This window comes from Rhincodon typus, chromosome 30 (assembly GCF_021869965.1).
Source record: "Rhincodon typus isolate 14 chromosome 30, sRhiTyp1.1, whole genome shotgun sequence".
In the NCBI taxonomy this organism is placed as follows: domain Eukaryota; kingdom Metazoa; phylum Chordata; class Chondrichthyes; order Orectolobiformes; family Rhincodontidae; genus Rhincodon; species Rhincodon typus.
The window spans coordinates 22077708-22101977 of record NC_063361.1 but is presented as its reverse complement, the minus strand read 5'-3'; the positions used below and the strand labels follow the sequence as shown (position 1 = coordinate 22101977).

General features: G+C 40.8%; 1 protein-coding gene across 3 annotated transcripts in view; it reads left to right on the top strand.

Moving 5' to 3' along the window:
- muc13b (mucin 13b, cell surface associated) overlaps positions 1 to 24270 on the top strand; it is a 91485-nt gene that overhangs the window by 15464 nt on the left and 51751 nt on the right. Inside the window, exon 1 of one of the 3 annotated variants that reach the window (XM_048614799.1) lies at positions 6517 to 6558. The exons of the other annotated variants lie outside the window; for them this stretch is intronic. Within the exon in view, the coding sequence (XP_048470756.1) occupies positions 6546 to 6558 (13 nt within the window). The 5' untranslated portion in view covers positions 6517 to 6545. Of the gene's footprint in view, positions 1 to 6516; positions 6559 to 24270 lie in introns of those variants that run through there. 3 annotated transcript variants of the gene reach the window in all.

Below are 24270 nucleotides of genomic sequence, written 5' to 3'. Positions count from 1 at the left end.
TTTAGACCAATGAATGTTTGTTATCCAACAGTATTAAGGGAAATAGAGCAAAGAATACTCCACCTGTTTGAGCTTGAGCCAATATTCTTTTTCTTGTTGTTTTGAAAACTTTTAAAGTTGCACTACATTTTGTGATAGAAGACAACCAAATAATTTTAGCCATGTCTTTGGGTGGTTCTAGCTCTATTTATGCTGCTTATATGATGCTTGGACCCACACTCCCAAAATTTACAGCTTCCTTTGCCAACATATCCATGGGAATATCTGAGAATCACACCTCATACGACAAGTTCATATTTGCCAGTGTAGAATTAGTGCCTAGGGACAAATTGGTTCCAAGACTGCTGTTTTGTTTCACTAGTAAGTACAATATATTAACTTTCCAGCATCAACTTGGCTCAATAATGTCACATTCATCTCTGAGTCAGATGATTATGAACTTGAGCTGCACCGTAGGTTTTAGGTGACACTTTCTTACGAATATTAAAAGTGTTGCATTATCAGAGGTGCTGCTAAGTAGATGTATTGTTGAGCTAAAGTCTGATTTTTATTCATAAAGCTGAATGTACAGGGTCCCACATTACTCTTCAGAGAGTACAATGAGTTCTCTCTCTCAGCCTGGCTGACTCTGATTTGTCAACCAACATTGGCAAAATAAATCAATTGGTCATTTGTGTCATTAGAATTGACTATCATGTTTCAAAGGAACAGGGGAAGGCCAGTCAGCCTCTCGATCCTACTCCACCTTTCAATAAAATCATGGTTGATCTGTAGCCTAACTCATATGCCTACCTTGGGCCCATAAGCCCTAATACCCTTGCTTAATAAAAAAATTGTCTATCAAAGATGTAAGTTTCATAATTGAATTAGCATCGACTGACTTTTGAGAGTTCCAAGCCTCTGCAACTTTTTGTGCATAGGAGTGTTTTCTAACATCAGCCCTGAATGGCCTGGCCCTAATTTTTTATCCTATCCCTGCTGGTTTTAGCATTTTCAACCAATGGAAATAGTTTATCTTTGTCTCACCTGTCTTTCCCTGTTAATATCCTGAAAACTTCGATTAGGTCATGCCTTAACCTTCTAAATTCTAGACAATAAAGGCCTAATTTGTCTAATTTCTCCTCATAACCTCTGAAGTCCAGTCACCACTCTTGTAGACCTGCACTGAATTTGGTCCAGGCCAAAACATCCTTCCTAAAGTGTGGTGCCTAGATCTGCTCACATTACACAATGTGAGGGCCTAAATAGGGTTTTGTATTACTGCGGTATTTGTCTGCATCCTTATACACCAGTCCTTTAGATATGAAGGCCAGCATTCCATGAGTTTCTTGACTGTTTTGCAGCAATGATTGCACTTTAAAGATGCTTCATCAGTTGGTAAAAGGTAGGGTAGAGTCTCCACAGTTTCCAAAAGCTGATGTCTGATTAGAGAGACATGACTTTTGGTGGTGATTTAACCTGAGGGTCACAACAGTGAGTCCGTCGTGGTAACCTTAGCTGGCACAGGAAGTTTATCCATGCTGTTAGCATCACCCGACATCACAAAGCATTCATCCAGTCAACCAAGCTAAGTGACCCCCCTCATTAGTTATAAACTGCTTTGGAACCTCTTGAGGGTGTGAATGGCACCATATAAATGTTATTCTTTATCTTGCTGTACATAAATTGATTGCCCTCTCTTAGCAATGTGACTACACTTCCAAAGATAATCCATTGGCTGTGAAGTGCTTTTCCAAGTCCTAAAGATGTTAATAAAATATAATGTCCCCCTGCCCCGCCCTGCCCCACCACATGCATAATTGACATGAATTGAAACTCCTTTTACCCTTGGAATTAATTTAAACTTTGTGGAATCCAAAATTTTTTTAAAGAACTGAGACTATCCAAATGTGAGAAGTTATAATCAGTGAATATTGTACAAATTTCAGATTTTAAAAAATGCTTTAAAATGTAAAGCTAGTCCTTTTAACATTTGTCATATTACTCCTGTATCTTGAATTTCGATTGTTGCATTTTTGTCAGATTACACTCAAACCATCAAGGCTTTCATACAATTTTAAATTATAAGTCACCACAGTCCTACTGGACCATAGGACTGCTCTCTCATTAGAGTGAGAGACGACTGGTTGTGGTTTAACCTGATTGTCACCATACTTCAGCCAAGGGGAGAAGTTGAGAAGGAGAGTCCTTCATGGCAACGTCAGCCAGTGTGGGAAATGAATCCACGCTGTTGGCATCTCTTAGCATTGCGAACAAGCTATCCAGCCAACTGAGCTAACTCTGTAGCCATGCCCTTGAGTACTGAGTCAATAGTGGCTCTATGATACCACTCCTGGCAATGAACATTGAAGATCTCTACTCAGGGAACATTTTATGCCAGTCCTACCCTCAATGTGTTTTCCAAGTGGCGTTTATCAGTGATTATCAGCCAAGGGAGAGGAGTAGGTGGTAATCGGCGAGATTACCTTGTCTTTGTGCTGATGGCATGAGTCTTCATGGGGTCTGGAATCACTGCTGAGAACTCTCATGGCAAATCTTAAATTACAATTACAAATTTAAGATTACAAATCTTAAATTAAAATTTTGAACTTGTACTACTTAAACTGCATAAAGTAAACCAATGATATGGGAACACATTATAGAAATTGAAAAAGATGTTTAAATGTATCATCCATGAAGATTACTGTTGATATGACAAATGCTCTGCTGACCATAGTCATAAACACTTCTACTATACTCACGGATAAATATCCTATGACTTTGCTTGTGCTATGAACTGAACTTTTTAAACATCTCATACTGCTTTGAAATTCAGTTAATGACTTGCATTTCATACTGTCTTTAGCATAGGAAGATGACCCAAGGTGCTGTCACAGAAATAATTGTCAAGTAAAATGAGTCACAATTATGGTTTTATTTCATGAATTGGCATGGGATCAAACAATACTTCTGGCTAAAAAAACCTATGTTTAATCACATATTTTATTTTTGCCCCAAGTGAATTAGGTGTTTGATGGATCAATAGTTTGCAACACCAGAGACATGGGATTCAAATTCCTCCACAGCAGTTGGTGAGAGTTTTAATTCAATGACTACACCTGAGATTAAAAGTTAATAGTGACCAATTGTTGTAAGAACCCACCTGGTTCACTAATGCCCTTGTTTAGAGGAGGAAAATCTGCCATTCCCATGTTGTCTGGCCTATTTGTGACTCCAGATACACAACAATATTGTTGACTGTTTAAATGCTTTCTGAAGGGGCACACCAAACCACTCAGTTGTATCTAACCAATGCAAAGTGTGACAAAAGGAATGAAACCAGACAGACCCTCCGGCATTTGCCAAGGCATCAAACAACAGTGGTACACAAAGCCCTGTCAACCTTGAAAAATCCTCCCTACTAACACTTGGAGGTTTGTGCCAGAATTGGGACAGCTGTCCAACAGACTGATTCAGTCCCACCCAGCCTGATGTAACCACGCTCACGGGATCATACTTTGCAAATCATGTTGCAGACACCACAATCACCATTTGGTTATGTTTTGACCGGGGCATGCTCACCAAAGTTGCTGACATCATGTTAAACAGTCAGGAAGGGGTTATTGTGAGAGTTCTCAGCATTGATTCCAGACCCCATGAAGACTCGTGCCATCAGCACAAAGACAAGGTAATCTCGCTGATTACCACCTACTCCTCTCCCTTGGCTGATAATCACTGATAAAGACCACTTGGAAAACACATTGAGGGTAGGACTGGCATAAAATGTTCCCTGAGTGGAGATCTTCAATGTTGCCAAGACTGGTATCATACAGCCACTACTGACTCAGTACTTGAGGGCATGGCTGCAGAGTTAGCTCAGTTGGCTGGATAGCTTGTTTGCAATGCTGAGAGATGCCAACAGCGTGGATTCATGCTGATGTAACCATGAAGGACTCTCCTTCTCAACTTCTCCCCTTGGCTGAGGTATGGTGACAATCAGGTTAAACCACTACCAGTCATCTCACATACTCACTCTCACTCTAATGAGAGAGCAGTCCTATGGTCCAGTAGGACTGTGATGACTTTACTTTTACTGGACCTGCGGCAGGTGGTGAGGAAACCAAAGAAGGAAAGATATACCTGACCTCATCCTCACTAATCTACCTGTAGCAAATGCATCTGTCCATGATTGTTTGAGTGACCACCATTCTTGTACAGACTAAGACCAACTTTAACAATAAGGACATCCTCAACTGTATCCTAATGCATTGTAACCTTATTGAAATGATTTGATTTAGAACAAATCTAGCAACAATGAACACTGCATCCATTAGGTACTGTGGACAATCAGCATCAGCAGAATTGTACTTAACCACAATCTGTAACCTCATGGCCCAGCATTTCCCATACCACCAAGTCAAGGGATCAATGAACCAAGGAGGTTCATGAGGCATCAACATGGTAAAGTTACAACATAAGGCTAATTGCATGCCAAGCAATTTAAGGAGCAGATGATAGACTGAACTTAGCGATCCCACAATCTCAGGTCTACACTCTGTACCCCTTCCACATCCAATCATGAATGTTGGACAATTAAATACTTATTGGAGGAGGAAACTCCACTAATATCCCCATATTCAATGATGGGGCAGCCCAGTATATCAATGCAAAAGACAAGGCTGCAGCATTGCAAGCATCTTCAGACAGCTGCTTAGGGGATTCTTGCTCCAGAACTCACTGTGCTCCTAGGCAAGCTGTTTTGAGGACAGTTACAGTATCCAGTGAATTGACCAAGTATGTCGCAGAAAGCAAGATGAATCCAACCCAGCCAATTACTGCTCCATCAGTCAATGTTCCATCAGCAAAGTGATGGACAATGTAATTGACAGCATTTCAGGCAAAGCTAGAAATCTTCCAAGAATCCTTAGATTGTGCAAAAATCTCAGAGGATTGGAAACTGTCAGTGTAACATCCTTATTCAAGAAGGGATAGAGACAAAAAAAACCAAGTAATTCTAAGTCAGTTAGCTTAACATCTTCCATTGGGAAAATATTAGAGCCTATTATAAAAGAGGTAAATTGCAGAGCATTCATAGCTACTTAACATAAAGAAACAGAGTCAGCATGGCTTCATGAAGGGGAAACCGTGCCTGACATGTTTATTACAGTCCTTTTGAGGAGGTAACAAACAGGATAGATAAAGGGAACAATAGCTATAATATATTTGGATTTATAAAAGTTACTTAATGAGAGCTAAGCCCAATGTTTTGGGGGTTGTATATTAGTATGGATAGAGAATTGGCTAATTAATAGAAGACAGAGTTGGTGGCATTTTAAGGATGGTAAACTGTAACAATTAGAATGCCACAGCAATTGGTGCTGGTGATGGGATACATATAAATATATATTTACAATATATTTTAATGCCAAGGAAGAGGGAAGTGAATGCATTAATGCCAAATTGGTGATGACCCAAAAATAGGTGGTAAGGCAAGTGATAAGGATGATAGCATAGAAAGGGATGTGTACTGTTTAAGACAAGTGGGCAAAAACTTGACAGATGGAACATAATATGGGAAATTCTGAGGTTATGCACCCTGACAGGAAGAATAGAGGAGCTGAATAATATTTAATAGAATCATGGAATCATAGACTCCATCTATCTATTCCCTCTAGCCATCATAGATTCAAGAATTCTCCATTTAAATGGAGAAAGATGGTGGAAAGCTGCAGCACAATAGATTTGGGGCGTCCATTACATAAATCACAAATAGCTAGTATCCAAGTTCAATGGATAATAGGGAAGGCTAATGGAATGTTGTCCTTCATTTCAAAGGGAATGGAGTATAAAGTAGAGAAGTCTTGTCAAAATTATACAAATTGCTGGTCAGACCACAACTAGAATCATGTAAGCAGTTTTGCTTCCCATATTGAAGGAGAGATATACTGGCAATGGAAGCAGTATAGAGAGGCTTCATTAGGTTGATTCCACATATGGAGGGATTGTCTTCTGAGGGGAATTCAAGTAGGTTGGACTTATGCTTGTTGGAGTTCAGAAGGATGAGAAGTGGCCTTATTGAAACATACAAGATTCTTTGCGGTTTGACAAGATACTGAGAGGTTATTTCCCCTTGTGGGAAAGACTAGGACCAGAGAATATAATCACAGAGTAAAGGGTCACCCAGTTAGGACAGGGATTAGAAGGAATTTCTTCTGTTGAAAATTAGTGAATTTGTGAAATTTTTGACCATGGTGGGCTGTAGAGATTGAGTCACTAGTATATTCAAGACTGAGATAGACAGATTTTTAATTTATAAGGGAATAAAAGGTTATGAGAAAAAGTGGAGTTGAGGATTATCAGATCAGACATGATCTCATCGAATGGCCGAGCAGACTCAATGGGCCAAATGCAAACTTCTGCTCCTCCGTCTTATGGACTTGTGGTCGAGCAGCAATTACTAAACAATAACCTGTTCACTGATGCTCAGTTTGGTTTCTGCAGGTCTGCTCAGCTCCTGACCTCAGTACAACTTTGGTGCAAACATTGACAAAGGAGCTGAACTCAACATGGGAAGTGAAGGTAATTGCTCCTAGTACCCAGGCAGCACTTAAGCAAATGTGACACCAAGGAGCCCGAGCAAAACCAAATTCAGTGGGCATTGAGGATGGAGGGCAAAGAGTGGCCATGCAGCTGCTTGGAGGGCCTGTGCGTACACTTTGTCTTCTGGCGCATGGGCATGTCCATGCATCAGCAGGAATAATTGGAGAGAATATGGATGACAGGGGAGTTTGTCTTGTTGGCAAGCAACCATCTCCGCTTGAGGGCATTTCAACAGGTGTTCCACAGGTTAGTGTCTTGGGCCCAACCATCTTCAGCTGCTTCATCAATGACCTTTGCTCAATCATAAAGTCAGAGGTGAGATGTTTGCTGATGATTGCATAATATTCAGCATCATTCCTCAGATACTGAAACAATCCATGTCCAAATGCAGCAAGACCTGGGCAAAGTTTTTGCTCGATGATAAAAGGCAAGTAACATTCCTCCACACAAGTGCCAAGCAATAGCTGTCTCCAATAAGGGCAAATCCAATGGTCACCTTGACATTCAATATTATTACCATCACTCGATCCCCTGCTATCAACATCCTGGGTGCTATCATTGACCAGAAAATGAATTAGAACAACCAAATCAATACATTGGCTGCTAGAATGGTCAGAAACTGGGAATTCTGTGGAAGTAACCCAACTCTTTGTCCACCATCAATACGGCTCAAGTCAGGAATGTGAGGAAATATTCTCCATTTGACTGGATGGCTGCAACTCCACCAGCATGAAAGAAGCTCAACACTATCCAGGGCAAAGCAGTCCACTTCATTAGTACACCATTCATCACCTTCAACATCCAGTCCATTCCCCCACCAATGCTCAACAGCAGCAGTGTGTCCCATCTGTAAGATGCACTACAGCAGTAAGGCTGCATAGACAGCATCTTCCAAACTCGTGATTTCTTCCGCCTAGAAGGCAAAGCAGCTGATAAATGGAACACCACTATTTTCAAGTTCATCTCCAAAACACACCATATTTCCTTAGAACTGTATCATTGTTCCTTTACAGTGGTTAAAATTTTGGAACTAGCTCCCCAAACACTCTGCGTTTAACTACACCATGTAGGTTGCAGTAATTCTAGAAGGCAGCTCACCACCTTCTCCATGGCCAATTGGGGATGGGCAGTTAGGGCTGACCTACTTAGCAACTCCTGCATCCTGTAAATGAATTAAAAAGAACATCTTGAAGGATGCTATATAAATCATATTTGCTCGTTCTTTGTACTTTGTTCTTTGATTTACTTTTCTTTTGAGTTCGCCTTGAGAATTAGGCACAGCTAAAAGCCAGTGTAAAAGTACAATATAGGGCTTCACCTTGCATTTTCCATCCAGAGCAATAAGTTAACCAAGTGATTGCTGTGTTGGAAACTCTGACAATGCATGAAGTAAAAAAAAGCTACTATCTTTACATCTCAGCTTTTCTTTTAGGCCTTGAACATTTAACTTCATCAGTCGTTTATCTTTCCTTTCATGGCTTCCCATTTGGGTGGTGACCTTGGTAGATAATCAATTATAAGTATTAACTTTTTATCTACTCACATAAACAGTACTTGGCAGGGATACATGTTTACACTGCATTATATGTTGGGCCCCACACTGGACAGAATTTCTCTCCCTTGGGAGGGATGTAGTGGTTCTGTTAACGTTCGTTCATTTTTATAAAAACTTTCTCATCTCTTTTCTCTGTTCCCACACCCAGCCCCAATTTATGTGTCCAGTTGTGATATAATCCTGAGCCATATCGATCATGAAATCTCCTAAATTCAATCCATAGCTTTAATATGGTCATTCTAATCAGATATTATCTCAATCTGGACAATGGCCGGTATATCTAGGTGTTGAGTAAGGATCTGTTGATGATACTGGTGAACTACATCGTCTCTGGTCGAAAGCTTGCTAATGTTTGCTGGATCTCTCTTGTAAAGAACTTGAGTGATCAGGAAGCTGAAGATGCCAGTGAAGGCTTGAGAGAAGCAAATTTGCAAGGGAGACTGGAAACTTACTCTTGTCCTTCATTAAACATAATTTTAATCAGAAAAGCTGAAATCCCAACAAGCGTAACTTTCTGGTATGTGCAATAATCCTATTTAGTGGTCTCTGTGCACTGTACAGAATGAAAGTGGGCATTGACAGTTGAGCACATCATGGGGCTGTTCAACCATTAAGTGGAGGATGATGAATGAAAATACATTATTATTATCCTTTGAGTCACTGCAGCAACATTCAGCTTGCAAATAAGCATTCTATTCTGGAATCCAATATGCGACACAAACAAGTTAATTAAACTGATGGTTGTCATTACTATTAACTGATTGAAGACTGATTGCAATGTCTGTGACTTCTCTGTATGTTTTCTTCACATTGCACATGAATTGTTACATTTTCCTTCTACACCCTAGGTCCACGCTGAGCTAACAACCCTGAGGGTTCAAAGCAGGAATGATTACCCTTACAAAACTTGAGTTGGAAAAAGCAAACTGTATCTGGCATGTGTATTGGCCCTTTTTCGGCTCATATTCTGGGAGAGCAATGCCTAAACCTCAGTAGAGATGGCACATTTATTTCTGAAATTTACCACATTTAGTTCACCAGGTTTACTTTAGATTCTTGGGCGATGCGTAGTGTATGTTGTGGATTCCATAGTGATAACAAAAGTGCTTCAGGCATTTGTTATCTTGCCTCCTCATCTCTATTATTACACTGACTCAATTACAATTCATACCGCAACAGACGGGTAGTTATCTTTTGATTTTTATGAGTACTTCTCAAAAGTTTCACTTCTCTCCCTGAAAGTAACTGTAAGTACATAGCAAAGCACCAGCAAAATGCTGTAGATACTGAAAATACTCAGCAGGTCAGGCAGCATCCATAGAGAGAAAATTAGTTAACATTTCACCTTGTGATGACCTTTTATCCAGGAATGAAACCTATGTTTCTCTCTCTCCAGAGATGCCGCCTGACCTGCTAAATAAACAGCACTTGACATCTCAAGTTTCGTTCTTTGGACTTGAGCCCCATGAGTTGTTTTTGGATACAAGGTCATGCATTTTGAAGTTAAGATCATATGATGTTGATGCACAGTAAAGTCACCAAAGCTTACTCACTGTTACTGCTCTGTTTGTTTAATATTGGTACTTCTTACTTTCTGCCTCTCTAAATAAGGAAAGTCAACATTTGAAGTCCTGAGGGCTGATTATAACCCTTACCTACCAGCAGCAACCACTTGATGCTATTTTCAAAAGAACACAGTTGCCCATGTTGCCAGTCACTTTATTTGAGTCTGAATCCCAACAATGAGCAATAGATGGGGAAGCAAATGTTACCATTTAGGCCCATTAGAAGTAACCTGGACAAATTATCTCCAAGCAGCCACTTTAGAATAGGAAGGAACGGTTAGCAGCTCATGTCAGAAGTGTTGTGAATTAAATGTTACAAACCCAGACATTCAGTGACGATACTGTGTTATGGAAAGCATCTCAGTTTCTTTTAAACTGTCTGGGTTTTCATTTAAAAATCCTCTCACCTGCTACATATCAAATCACTTCAGTCATTTTTAAATTTCAATCTGGAAGAAGACACTAATTACAGTAAAGCTGACAATGGTTATTTTTAGATAACAAGGTGTAGAACTGGATGAACACAGCAGGCCAAGCAGCAGCAGAGGAGCCTAGACCCTTCTTCAGAAACCCGAAACGTCAGCCTTCCTGCTCCCCTGATGCTGCTTGGCCTGCTGTGTTCATTCAGCTCTACACCTTGTTATCTCAGATTCTCCAGCATCTGCAGTTCCTACTATCTCTGAAACAATGGTTATTTTTATTGCAGTTTGCACTCCTTTGCCTTAGGCTAACAATCTGAACCTATCTCTTTTACCCTTCAGAATTGCTTTCCTTGATGTTTATAGAAGCAAATGGAGATGATTCATGTTTTCTGCTATTTGTTACTATAAACAATTTGCATAATCACTTGGCCATCTTAACTGATATCTCTGAATGTCATGCAATGAACTCTGGAATTCCAATTTGCACTGGATTTATTGTTGATGGGAATCTGTCTTGCTTATGGTGTGTTTGGGAATCTTCACAAGTGCATTTGCCTGGATGATGGCAAAAGTACCTCCAAGGGGTGGATATGCTGTAATACTGAAAAACACGAGATGGAAGCACTTGATGCTGGCCGGATGCCAAACTAATAAAGTGCTTATTAAAAGCACTAGAGTCTTTTACTTAGAGCCTAAAAAAGGACGTGGCCTCAAAAAAGCCTTCCATAGAAGGCATCAATTTAATTAAACGTTATTGGCCAAATTAGTTTATTAGGACAATATAGTAACTGAAGTTGGGCTTGTCCTTATTCCAGATCTCAGAAGTACTGGAATGCACCAGCAAATATATTTATTTCATTGGGTACATATACTGACTTCTGAATGCACAACTGGGGCCTTAGAAGCATGAATCCCAAAAGTGGCCGAGAGTTACATTGTGCCAGCACTAATACAAGTACAACTGACTAGGCTGGAATCTTTGGGGAGGCCCTGTAAACTCGAGTAACCTAATAACTTTCCAAACATAAAGGCAGCATTGGAGGAAATACATTCTTGCAATAGTCAGGAATGGACACAGAAGATATTTTGAGGCTTAGAGATAGCAAGAACGGCAGATGTTGGATTCAGAGGTAACAAAGGGTGACACAGTGGTTCAGTAGTTAGCACTGCTGCCTCACAGTGCCAGGGACTTGGGTTCGATTCTAGCCTCGGGCGACTGTCTGTCTGGAGTTTGCACGTTCTCCCCGTGTCTGTATGCTTTCCCTCCGGGTGCTCTGGTTTCCTTCCACAGTCCAACGATGTGCAGGGTAGGTGGATTGGCCATGCTAAATTGCCCAGGGATATTTGGGTTAGATGTGGGAAATGGAGGGATAGGGGAATGGGTCTGGATGGGATGCTCTTTGGAGGGGCAGTGTGGACTTGCTGGGCCGAATGGCCTGTTTCCACCCTGTAGGGATTCTATGAAAGTTTGTAGCTAGAGGAACACAGCAGGCCAGGCAGCATCAGAGGAGCAGGAGACTGGGAAATTTCTGAAGAAGGATCCTGACCTGAAACAGCAACCCTCCTGCTCCTCTGATGCTGCCTGACCTGCTGTGTTCCTCCAGCTCCACACTTTGTTATCTCATCTTTTGAGGCTTGCTGCTTTTTAAATGATATATGGGGTCAATAAATTGGCAGAAGGTCATGGATTAAGCAGTTAAAGCTGTTTGGAGGGCCTGTTTTGCATCTAGTGAGTGAACCTGAAACAGCACTGGGCACCAGTTGAGTTCTAGCTAGCTCAATCATTGAACCATGTGACTGCATTGCTATTTGTTTACAAATGCTTTTGGCAGTAATGTAGTTTTTCCTAAATAAATACCTGACCTACTGTATCCAAGCTGGCAGGAAGAATGGCAGCAATCATTTAAGGTATAAAGTTGATAGTAGATTTGTGTGTACAGGTAGCCCTGGAAACACAAAGGCATTTGAAGTGTATAGAAACTGAATCCACCTTGTAATGTTGGAAGGAATTTATGCATATGTGTATGGTGTAAGTCTGTAGTGACCTTAGATTTACGCATTCTGACAACCTAAGTGCATTGTAGCTTGTCATGCTTAACAATATGTGAGATGATAGATTTTGTCTTACTGACTCTAATCTAGGGCCAGTATTTTATTTTTGTATTTTACTCTTAGTGTAATGGGCAAAGACGTGAATCAGTTTTATTGAGATAAGCAGTCCTCTGATAATGAACAGACGTGATGAAAAATATATCCATGGATGAGAGTTTGGCTAAATCTTTATTCGTTGTTAACCTCCTCTTCCCCTGAATTCTTAGCTTTATTGCTGTGGGTTAAAATGATAAAACAAGTTGTAATTTTTCACTTGCACAAGCCAGTGTCTTGATACCCAGTCACTAGCATGCTTTCTAATGTCCACCCTGAATGGGAGCTCTCGCAAAACATGAAACATTCATTCTTCATGTGGAGTTCTTGCAGCTCACTGCAGATCACAGAAACTAACTCTTGTAGGTCCAAAGGGTGACTGTGTTGTATGTGTTGCCACGCTGACCACTGCCAACTTGTTGGGGTAGTTTGCTGCCACCATCTTGCCACCATCTTCTTGACTGGCACTAAGGGTCTACTTGTTTTACAGTGGGAGAGGAAGACCATTAGTGAATCTTCCCGAGAAGAGGATCTTGTATTAATACATGGTTTATGGCATGATGGCAGTCTGGTCCCAGTTACTTTACTAAGTTGGGCATTGTTAAAAGGATTGAGGTCACCTGTGGATATAGGTTAGCATCCTACAAGGGCTTCTATATAGGGAGGTATTACCGCTGGATGGTTAATCCAGAGACCCAGACAATGTTCTGGGGACCTGGGTTTGAATCCCGCCACGGCAGATGATGGAATTTGGAATTCAATAAATATCTGGAATTAAGAATCTAATGATGACAATGATTCCATTGTTGATTGTCAGGGAAAAACCCCTCTGGTTCACAAATGTCCTTCAGGGAAGGAAACTGCCACCCTTACCTGATCTGGCCTACATGTGACTCCAGATCCACAGCAATGTGGTTGACTCTTAACTGCCCTCTGGGCAATTAGGGATGGGCAATAAATGCCGGCGTAGCCAGTGACACCCACATCCCATGAACGAATAAAGAAGATCCCAAGGTACTCCACTGTTTCTTTATTCAAGCCGTTATGACCTTTCAGAGCTATTGCTGCATACGGCACTAACTGGCCAATATGAAAATATGAATCAGGAGTAGGAGTACCCATTCAGCCCCTCAAGCGTATACTGCCATTCAGTAAGATTATAGCTAATCTGATTGTAATGTAAAGTCAGCAGACAGGATTTATATGCATTTGGAGAAGCAAAGACCGATTAGGGATAGTCAGGATGGTTTTCTGTGTGGGAAATTATGTTTCACAAACTTCAGGATGTGACCAAGAAAATAAATGAGGGCAGAGCAGTAGATGTTGTCTACCTGGACTTTAGTAAGGCCTTGGGCAAGGTACCCCATAGTAGGCTGATCAGTAAAGTTAGATCATATGGGATCCTAGGAGAGCTGACCAATTGGATACAAGATTGGCTTGATGGTAGGCGACAGAGAGTGGTGGTAGAGAGTTGTTTTTCAGACTGGAGGCCTGTGATCAGTGGTGTTCCACAGAGTTCGGTGCTGGATCCACTGCCTTTCATCATTTATGTAAACATTTGGATGTGAATTTAGGAGGCATGGTTCATAAGTTTGTGAATGACACCAAAATTGGTGGTATCGTGGACAGTGAAGAAAATTATCTCAGAGCACAACAGGACCTTGTTCAGATGGGTCACTGGGCTGAGGATTGGCAGATGGAGTCTAATTTAGATAACTAGGCAGCACTTATACAGTTAATGGTAGGGCCCAGGATAGTGTTGTTGAACAGAGAGACCTAGGCATTCTGGCACACAGTTCCTTGAAAGTAGCATCACAGGGTGGTAAAGAAGGTGTTTGGCATGCTTGCCTTCATTACTCAAAGCATTGAGTATAGGAGTTGAGATATCATGTAGCACAGGACATTAATGATGACACTTTGGAGTACTGCGTACATTTCTAGCTGTTCTTCCATAGGAAGGATATTACTAAATTGGAAACAGTACAGAAAAGATTTACGAGGATGTTACCGGGACTGGAGGGTTTGAGTTACAAGGAGAAGCCAGATAGGTTGGGACTTTTTTGCTGGAGCACAGAAGTTTGAGAGGTGACCTTATTGAGGTTTATAAAATCATGAGGGGTATAGATAAGGTGAATAGCAAAGGTCTTTTCCCCAGGGTAGGGGAGTTCAAAACTAGAGGGCATTGATTTAAGTTGAGAGGGGAAGGATTTAATAGGGATCTGAGGGGCAACGTTTTCACACAGAGGGTGGTGTGTATATGGAATGAACTGCCAGAGAAAGTGTTAGATGCAGGTACAATTACAACATTTTAAAAGATATTTGGACAGGTATATGAAGAAGAAAAGTTTAGAGGAAACACATGCAATTGAGACTAGTTTTGGTTGGCATGGACATGTTGGACCAAAGGGTCTGTTCCCATGCTGTATGACTCTAATTCTATGGCTCTATGACTCTAACCCTGATAACCTTTCACCCCCTTGTTTAACAATGAAATAACTACCTCTGCCTTAAAGATATTTAAGGTCTGTGCTTCCACAACTGTCACCTAGAGTTGCTTTAAGTATTTGCATTGTAAAATATTACACTTTTGAATGTCATGTCAGTACCCTTGTAAAGTAAATAATCCCTTCACATTATAATCGCTGTCACTGGCACTTCATCTTTATATTACATAGGTGAAATTGAACTCTCCAGGCCCAGATTTTGTTCTGAATAGAAAAACCTGTAATATATAGTAGCAATTAAGTGTCAGTCTTGATCTTGAGCTCACTGGTAGCTCTTTAACCTTGGAGTCAACAGGCTGTAGGTTCAGGTCCTCTGGCAGAGGCTTGAGTACATTATCTGGACTGATTATGTGCGGTGTTGAGTGACAGAACACTGTGCTGAAAGCATTTTTTTTAATGCTATATAGGGCCTGCAGCCATTGGGTGGAAATATATTTTTTAAAAATCTGAAGACACTTTATTAGAAAAGCAGCAAAATTCTTCTGGTCTCCTGCCAAAGTTGTCTCTCAACCAGAATCATCAAAACAGGCTGCTTGTGGGATCATGCTATGTATTTGGCTGCTGAATTTTCTATGTTATACCAATGATGACACTTCAAAAATTAATTGACTCCAAAGCTTCAGGGGTTTCCTGAAGTTGTGAAAATCACTACATGTAGTTTTTCTTTAGTTTCCAAAATAAAAGTGACAGATTGAAATAGGAACTGAATTGTGTCAGACCCTGCACAGCTTCTTGTCTTTAGCTCAGTACTTACCAGGAAGAGCTGCCATGTAAAATTTGTATAGAGTACAGAATGGTACCTCAGACCACCCTTTCTCTTCATGCAACGTCCTGAACTGTATGAGGATTCATAAATACTCAATTGATATTGCTGCTTTGGGACGTCTTGCAAGGTATATGTTTTACCTCCTGCTTTGATGCTTGGCAATGTCATTATGCTTGTTTTGTTATCTGTTTCTACAGAACGTCAAAGAGACTGACCCAAGGAAGCCTTGTTAATGTGGGAGGTCAAGAATGTTGTTTGCTGAAGCACATTCCTTTTTCCCTTGAACATTCGTTTTTGCATCACGTTTTTGCAAAAAGGAGTGGAAGAGATGGGTAGCACTGGAGTAAGAAATAGCGTGGCATTATGTGAGGCCAGAATAAACTGAAATGCAACACACTGTAAAGGTAGAGTCATTGGATGTGGAGCTGGAAAAGCACAGCAGGTCAGATAGCATCCGAGGAGGAGGGAAGTCAACATTTTGGGCCAAAACCCTTTGTCAGGACTTGATTTCCCTGCTCCTCGGATGCTGTCTGACCGGTTGTGCTTTTCCAGCTCCACATTTATTGACTCTAGCTTCCAGCATCTGCAGTCCTTACTGTCTCCGAGACACTGTAAAGCTAATTTGGAGTTTCTGACTGCACAGTATGTTGGGGAAGGAAATGTAGAGGTGAAAATGGCATCCTTAAGATCCTTAAGGATTCTTTTGGGTGGGGTATTGGGAGATTCCATTTACTCCCTGAAACCAGTCTATAAAATAAGAAGTCAGCACGCCTTATTGCCTGTCAGGCTTCATGAACATAACGTCCTTCTCTGGCAGGTGAGTAGCTCAGAGGTGATTGGGCAGACATCGTTCATCTGTCTATGAGAGAGTTAATGATAAAGAAGCAGTCCAGAGTAAAACTGGACAAAGGAGCAGTTTTGATGATTTGGCCCAGGTAAATTAGAATCGAGGATTGATTGACAAAACTGCAGTGTTATAATGGGATGTCACGAGAGAAGAAATAGTTCAGGTACAGTTGAGGTGCATCCCCCCAAGGTGAAAGATACGATAAACAAAGCCAGGCCTCCTATGATCACAAAAGAATTAGAAAGTAAGCTAAAGCAGAAAAATGGTGTACTTGGCAGATTGGTTGGGTTGATAATATGTGAGAACCAACCTTAAACTGTAAGTTTGATGGGGAAGTGTAAAAGTGTAATGGGAAGTACAGAGTGTGAGAAGACACTGGCAGCTAACACAGTGTATCCAAATGTTTTTTGTTGGCATACAAATAGCATCAGGAAGGATTGGACCAAAAAGGGAATTTAAACATGCAGGCAGTGGCTGAATTACTAAATTAATATTGCCTCTGCAAAGGAAATTGATGCTGCTAAGGTCCTAGTGAAGGAACAGGTGGTTGAGAGCTTAGATGGGGTAGAATTGATGAAGGAGGTGTTAGAAAAGATGACAAAACCTAAATGTTCATAGGTCATTTGAACCTGGTCAGATGTAACCAAGCGTACCTCAGGAAGTAAGGTTGGAAATGTGAATGCAGTGCCCATAATCAGCATTTTCGGAAAACATGAATACTTTCACTCAAAGAAACTTTGCAAAGCTAAGTCCAACTACACGCCAGTTAGCTTAACCCAGGCAGCAAGAAAACTTTTAGGAGTTATTAGTCCAGGGCAAAATGAATAGTCACTTGCACAACCACTGATCAGCAAATCTGTGCAGTTATATCTAAGCAGGTTGATTTTTTTTTTAGAAATGTTATGGCACGCCTTCAGGGCACATGGGAGTTGAATCCGGACATTCTGTCCTAGAAGTAGGGACACTACTACTGCTCTACAAGACCCTTTCAAAGCAAAGTTCTTTAATTAAAGATAAATCATATTGAATCAACTTTGGAGTTTTTGATGACAGTAATGCAACTTGTATGGTGCACATGGGCTTTAATGTTTGATAATGTGCCACACAAATAGCTTGTCAGCAAATTGAAGCCTGTGGAGTCAAGATATATTCCTCAATCAACGTCATAGACACGAAGTGGAGAATAGCAATGCAGAGTCATTTTCCTGTATTAGAGGAATGTGTGCTCTTGTGGCACAGTGGTAATATTCCCCACCCCTGATCCAGGAGACTCAGGTTCAAGTTTCACTTACTCCAGAGTGTGTACTTCTATATCTGAGCAGGTTGATTAGACAATACTTTTTCTTTTAACTCTGGGATTCTCCAGAAGTCGATACCAGGATCATTGTTTTTCCTGATTTATATTTGGACGATTTAGCCTTAGAAGTTAAGAGACCTGCAACGTATACATTTTGGTAGGAAAATCAAGGAGTAACAATCTGAAATAAAGGATGCAATCGGAAACAGAGTGTTCAAGTGGAGGGGCTTGATAATCCCCCGTGTGCGAATTGCTGAATGCAGCAGGGCAGATTGAGACCATAGTTAGTGGGATCCTGAGCTTATAAGTAAAGCTATATACTACACAAGCTAGACATTTATGAAGAATTTTGAAAAAAAGTTTAGCCACAACTGGAATGATGTGCACACTTCTGCACAAACCACACTTTAGGTATTAGAGAGGATGCTGAAGGTTTTGAGGATGCTTTCAGGAATGAGGGAATTATGTGAATGGATTAGAGAAACTGGGGCACTTCTCCTTGTAGAGAAAGTTGAGCACCTCTATCAAAATACCTCTCTCAACCATGAGGGACCTCGACAGAGTGGATAGAGGGGGTAACTATTCTCAAAGGACACTGGTTTTCGACAAATGCAAAAGAGCCAAAGGTGGCAGCGAGAAAATGTTTTACACCGCATGAAGTTAGGATCTGGAATACATTGCTTTGAGAGTTCAGAGGCATTTGAATCGTGACTTTTAAAAGTGAATTTTGCTGGACTTCAAAGAAAAAGAGTAGAACAGGCTAATGTACTTTTGCAGATAACTGGCACAACACTGACAGGCCACATGGCCTCCTGCTGTGCTTTCACCATTTCAAGCTGATGTCAGTTCAATGACTATAGCAGGAAAGGACACAGAGCATCAAGTGAGTGGCAATGTCTATATAAATATTTTGAGTCAGTGTTACAGCCATAATCTCTAATCATTGTGAACTGTTACATACTGTAATAGTACTAGCTTGCTGAAAAGATTTAGTCACTGAAAACCTTGTGTTAGCTCCAAGATAGGTTCAGTACTTGGTGTACTTTCATGTTCCACAAAGATGGACACAATAACGCTGGCATTTTCCTGCTGATATGCAGCTTGGGCATTTCAATCCAGCTGGATAAGTATGTCCATTCATTATGTCCAGTGTAATATTGTAAAAGAAAATTGTAGTGATTGAATATATAGTTTTCACCCAAAACTAATTTGTCAGCTTTCATCCCTGGCTTCAGATAATTCCCTTTTCTTTGTGCCTTTATCTTCAATTGGCAGCCGCTAATGTGTTGTGCCAGTTGTACATGTGAACCTGGACCAGTTCAGTTATAAAGTCAGAGTCACATAGTATGGAAACAGACCCTTCGGCTCAGCTCATCCTTGCTGAGCAGCTTTCCTAAACTGAGCTAGTTCCATTTGCCTGCATTTGGCCCTCTAAACCTTTCCTATTCCTATCCTTTCCTTGTCCAAATGTCTTTTAAATATTGTAATTGTACCCACCTCTACCACTTTCTCTGGCAGCTCATCCCATATACGCACCACCCTCTGCATGAAAATGTTGCCCCTCAGGTCCCTTTTAAATCTTTCCCTTTTCACTTTAAACTAATGCTCTCTAATTTTGGACTTGCCCACCCTGGGGAAAAGACCTTCGCTATTCACCATATCTATGCACCTCATAATTTTATAAACCTCTATAAGGTCACCCCTCAGCCTCTGACACTCCAGGGGAAAATATGCCGCCCTTGAATTTCCACATTCGGCTCCTATTTTAAAGATGATTAAAACTATCTGTGGAGCAGAAAGGAGGAGTACATTAGGCTTTAAGAAACTCAGCAGGTCTGGCAGCATCAGTGGAGAGAAAGCAGAGTTAACATTTCAGGTCCAATGACCCTCCTTCAGAACCTTCTTCTCTGCTTTCTCTCTGCGGATGCTGCCAGACCTGCTGAGATTTTCCAGCATCCGCAATTCTTTGTTTTTTTATTCATTAGGCTTTGAGGTTGCCCCATAACAGCTAGGAACAAGAACTCCGGTGACAGTAATACTTTAACGTTTGGCCATCCATCTCATTGATTTCAGGAAAGGGAATGATTTTCTACTTGCTAAATTAAGAGTCTACATTTCAGTTAAGGTGACTGTTTTTCCTTTAGAACTCATCACAGTGAATGGATTTTATTTTCAATACAATTCTAGGTCAACATTTTCAAGGGCAGGCCTCCAACTTTTCTGTGAGCAGAATTTTTGTATTTGACATTTGGGAAAAGGATGATGTGTTGGTCAGGCAGCAATGTGGCTTCCTTTTCAATATTTAGTAGAAGGATCTCACTGAATGTTTTTACTATGTTTGGAAGGAAGATTTGATTGTTAACTAATTAAATTTGGAAACAGTTAGGTGATTAATCTTTCTGTGTAGAGTTTCAGATTTTGTGAATTTGAGTCATTGTAAATGACTAATTTTTGGCCAATGATTGATATTTAGCCAATGACAATACATATTTTGTTCAAAATGCGTGTTAACGGTCAAGCAAGTGGCTTCAGGATCAGATGAGCATGCACCTGCCTTTAAGATCAATGCAACTCATCTGGCAATTTCCAAAGGTATGGTTGCCAACTCTCCAGTTGGATGAGTTTCTCAAAGCTGCTTCACCTGCTCGTTCTGCCTTCAGCTGACTTTCTCAGTTGAACACCTTTCTCCTCATCTGCAATATTTTTATCACCTTAAAACAAGTGAAAACAAAAGAATACAAATATTGGTATCTGTTTTCTCCCGAGTCAATCACCGCCAAATTGAGATTTAATTCCTCGATTATCCTGGAGGTTTGTCAACCCCAGCGAGACACTATAAATGCTTCACTAAAGATGAAGCTGTATGTGTGCATTTAGGGAGTTTGTGTATCAGAGGCGAGCAGACATCTGATGGAGTTGGTGTTGAGGTTACTGGAGTCGGCGATAGCTGGCAGATACATTTTAGTGCAGAGAAGTGTGCGGTGCTGCATTTTGGTAGGTAGAACATTGAAAGACAATATAAAGTAGGAGCCACAATTCTGGAGGGCTGCAGGAGCAGTGGGACCTGGGCGTATGCTCAGTCCTCATCCATTGATTCAGTACCCGAGGGTCGGCTCCAGATGCAATCTTTTTTTTTGACTTGTCCAGTCTGACTGCACGGTCCTTCATAATACATAAAGTTACATAGAAGCAGAATCCATGATTTTGGTGTTTGCTGGAAGCCCATGTGCCATTCTCTGTGGATAACAAAGATTTAATGTATATGAGCACTAATCACTGAAGGTGAAAGAAAAGCTGGAGAGCAGTAAATAAAGCACAGAGTATCCTTGGCTTGATTAATAAGAGCATTCAGTACAAGAACCAGACCATGTTGAACATGTATAAGACACTTCTGAACCCACAGCTGGAGTATTGTATGCAGTTCTGGACACTACATTATAGGAAGGATATGAACGCATTGGAGAGAGAGCAGAAGCGATTTGCAAGAATAGTTCCAAGGATGAGAAACTTCAGTATGGGGATAGATTGAAGAAGTTGGGACTGCTGTCCTTGGAGAGACGAAAGCCAAGAGGAGATACAATGGAAGTTTTCAAGATCATGAGTGTGTTGAATAGTGCAGACGGACAGAAACTATTCCCACTCAAAAAGAACACAGTGATTTTTCAAAAGAAGCAAGGGTACTGTGAGTGAAAACCTTATCACGGTGAGTAGTTAGTGTAACAGATGCACTGGTGGAAGTAGGTTCAATTGAGGCATTTGAAGGTTTTTTGGGAATATTGGATAAAAATAATGCACAGGGTTTGGGGATAAAAGCAGGAGACTGGCCCTAGTTGATGCTCATTTGAAGAATTGGTGCAGATACAATGGATCCAAATGGCCTCCTCTTGCGCAGTTACACTTCTGTATTTCTGTAACTTATCACCTCAGGACAGACTCAATACTAGAACGACTCCTGTGGCCTCTTTTTTTCCAAACTTCCGAGTTCTGATTGCTGGTAAACTTATAGAATCTGCATCTTTGTTTCACTTATTCCCAGCAACAGGCTACATGAAACCTCTTTAAATGTTATGGGGTGGCATGGTAGCTCAGTGGTTAGCACTGCTGCCTCACAGTGCCAGGGACATGGGTTTGATTCCACCCTCAGGTGACTATCTGTGTGGAGTTTGCACATTCTCCCTGTGTCTGCATGGGTTTCATCCCACAGTATGCAGGTTAGACAGATTGGCCTTGCTAAATTGCCCACAGTGTTCAGGGTTGCATAGATTAGGGGGATGGGTCTGGGTGGGATTCTCCAAGGGTCAGTGTGGACTTTTTGGGCCAAAGGGCTTGTTTCCACACTGTAGGGATCCTATGATCTATGATTATGCTTGTGTAAATCTAAATAGATTCATTCTTAATTGCCATTATCTTGTTTTGTCTTTAAAAAGGAAGACTGTTTGAAAATCCAAATTCTACATTGTTTGTTGCTTCAATTGAAGAAATATGATGTTGATACGGTCTGGTGTTTGCAGTCAGTAGATTCTATAGTCCAGGAACTATTATATCGGGTGGCTTTGCTTTTGCAATTTTGTACTACCATCTTCAGTATGCTGCCTCAGCCATGATGGAGCTAAACACAAACACAGCATCATTTTAATTGGTGGGAGCTCTCTCACTCTTACAGGAGTGGAGTGTTTGTTCCTGTTTAGCTCATGTAAAAGTATAATGTACAAATGCAATTGTATACCCACACATCCATCCCTGACCAAACCAAATTGATCCTGTCCATTATTTTCTGTCCTTTCTGTGTAATTGCCTGTGAGATATCACAGTTTCCATGCACGCCAACATGTCTATATTTATCTTTTTAATTGCTGTAATCAAACAGTACAATTTCCATAACTATCTAGAACATTGCAGTCTGTCATTATGGGAAGTTTTTTTTAATGGTCTAGCATCCTAAGCCTAATGAAAAATCCTTCGTAAAATGTGTGTTTTGTTTTATCTTTCACAGTTATTTAAAATGGAGATCTAGACTGTCAGAGTTGCCATCTTTCAAATGAGATAATAAATCTATATCCTTGTTGAGGAGGATGCAAAGAATCCAAGACATTGTTTTTAAATTGCACAGGGGAGTTTACCCAGTGTCCTGGCCAGTATCTCTGTTCTAATCAACATCTCAAAAAAATGATTTACTGGTTATAATCGTGCCAATGTTTGTGGGAGTTTGCTTTGTGCAACTGAACTGCCAAGTTCCCTACATTACGCTGAAAAAAAATTACTTCCTTGGCTATTAAACTGTTTAAGATGTAGCTGAAAAGCTGCTATCTAAAAGCAAGGCTTTTTTTTCGTATTTAGAAATTTACTTTAATTGGTGACACTTTGTTCATCACAAAACAATCATTTATAAATGCTGCGTTTTCTTTCATTTCTACCAATTTTTCACCAACTTGTGTTAACTTGGTGATTAAAATGGTTATGCAGAAAGCAGCTGTCCTCCTGAGACTTTGCATACTGTGGCCATCATGGTCTCTATGAGGTTAAGGTGATGAGGTCAGAAGTCACGTGACACCAGGTTATAGTCCAATGGGTTTATTTGAAATCACAAGCTTTTGAAGCACTGCTGCTTCCTCAGGTGAAGTGAAGAAAAGCACACAGGCACAGAATTTATGGGCAGAGAGATCAAAAGCTAGTACAGATGGTGTGAATGGAGTATTGACAAGCCGAACAACAGGTCTCTGCAGGTGATCAAAAGTGTCAGCCCACATAGATTAGCAGCTCATCCTTTGGATCATAAGACTTCCTTCACTGCATTGTGTTGTTACTTAGATTTAGAAAGACAATTAAGATTGTCGATTGTGACTGACCACTTCTTTAATCGTTCTGTGGTCATTTGACAGCTACATGCTCCTTCATCTCTGAAGAGGAGCAGTTGGAAGGCTGGATCTGCTGTATCATAAATGTTCCCCTTCAAAATCCTAGAGATTGAAACAAATGAACATATGAACATGAAAAGAGGCCATGCAGCACGTCTAGCCTGCTCTGCATTTTGATAAGATCAAGGTTGATCTACTTGTGATCTCGACTCCACTTTCCTATCTATCCACTATACCCTTTGACTCCCTTGTCAATCAAGGTCTAATTCTGCCCTAAAAATATTGAATGACTCTGTCTCTGCTGCTTTGTGAGGAAGAGGATTCCAACGATCCGAGGACACCGAGGGGAAATAAAAATCTCCGCAACACTATCTTAAATGGGAAACTCCTCAAAGAACAAAGTACAATACAGCATAAGCACAGGCCCTTCGGCTCACCAAGCCTGCGCCAACACATATGGCATTGCCATACCAAAACTGTCTTCACTTACAGGATCCGTATCCCTCTATTCCTTTCCTTTTCATGTATTTGTCCAGGTGCTTCTTGAGTGCTGCTATTCTGTCTGCTTCCACCACTGCTTTGTGTGAAAAACTTGTCCCGCACATCTCTTTTAAACTTCCCCCTCCCCTCGAACCTGTGTCCCCCAGTAATCGACCCCTCCACCCTGGGAAAAAGCCTCATACTTTCCACACTATCCATGCTATTCACAATCTTGTAAACTTCTATCAGGTTGAC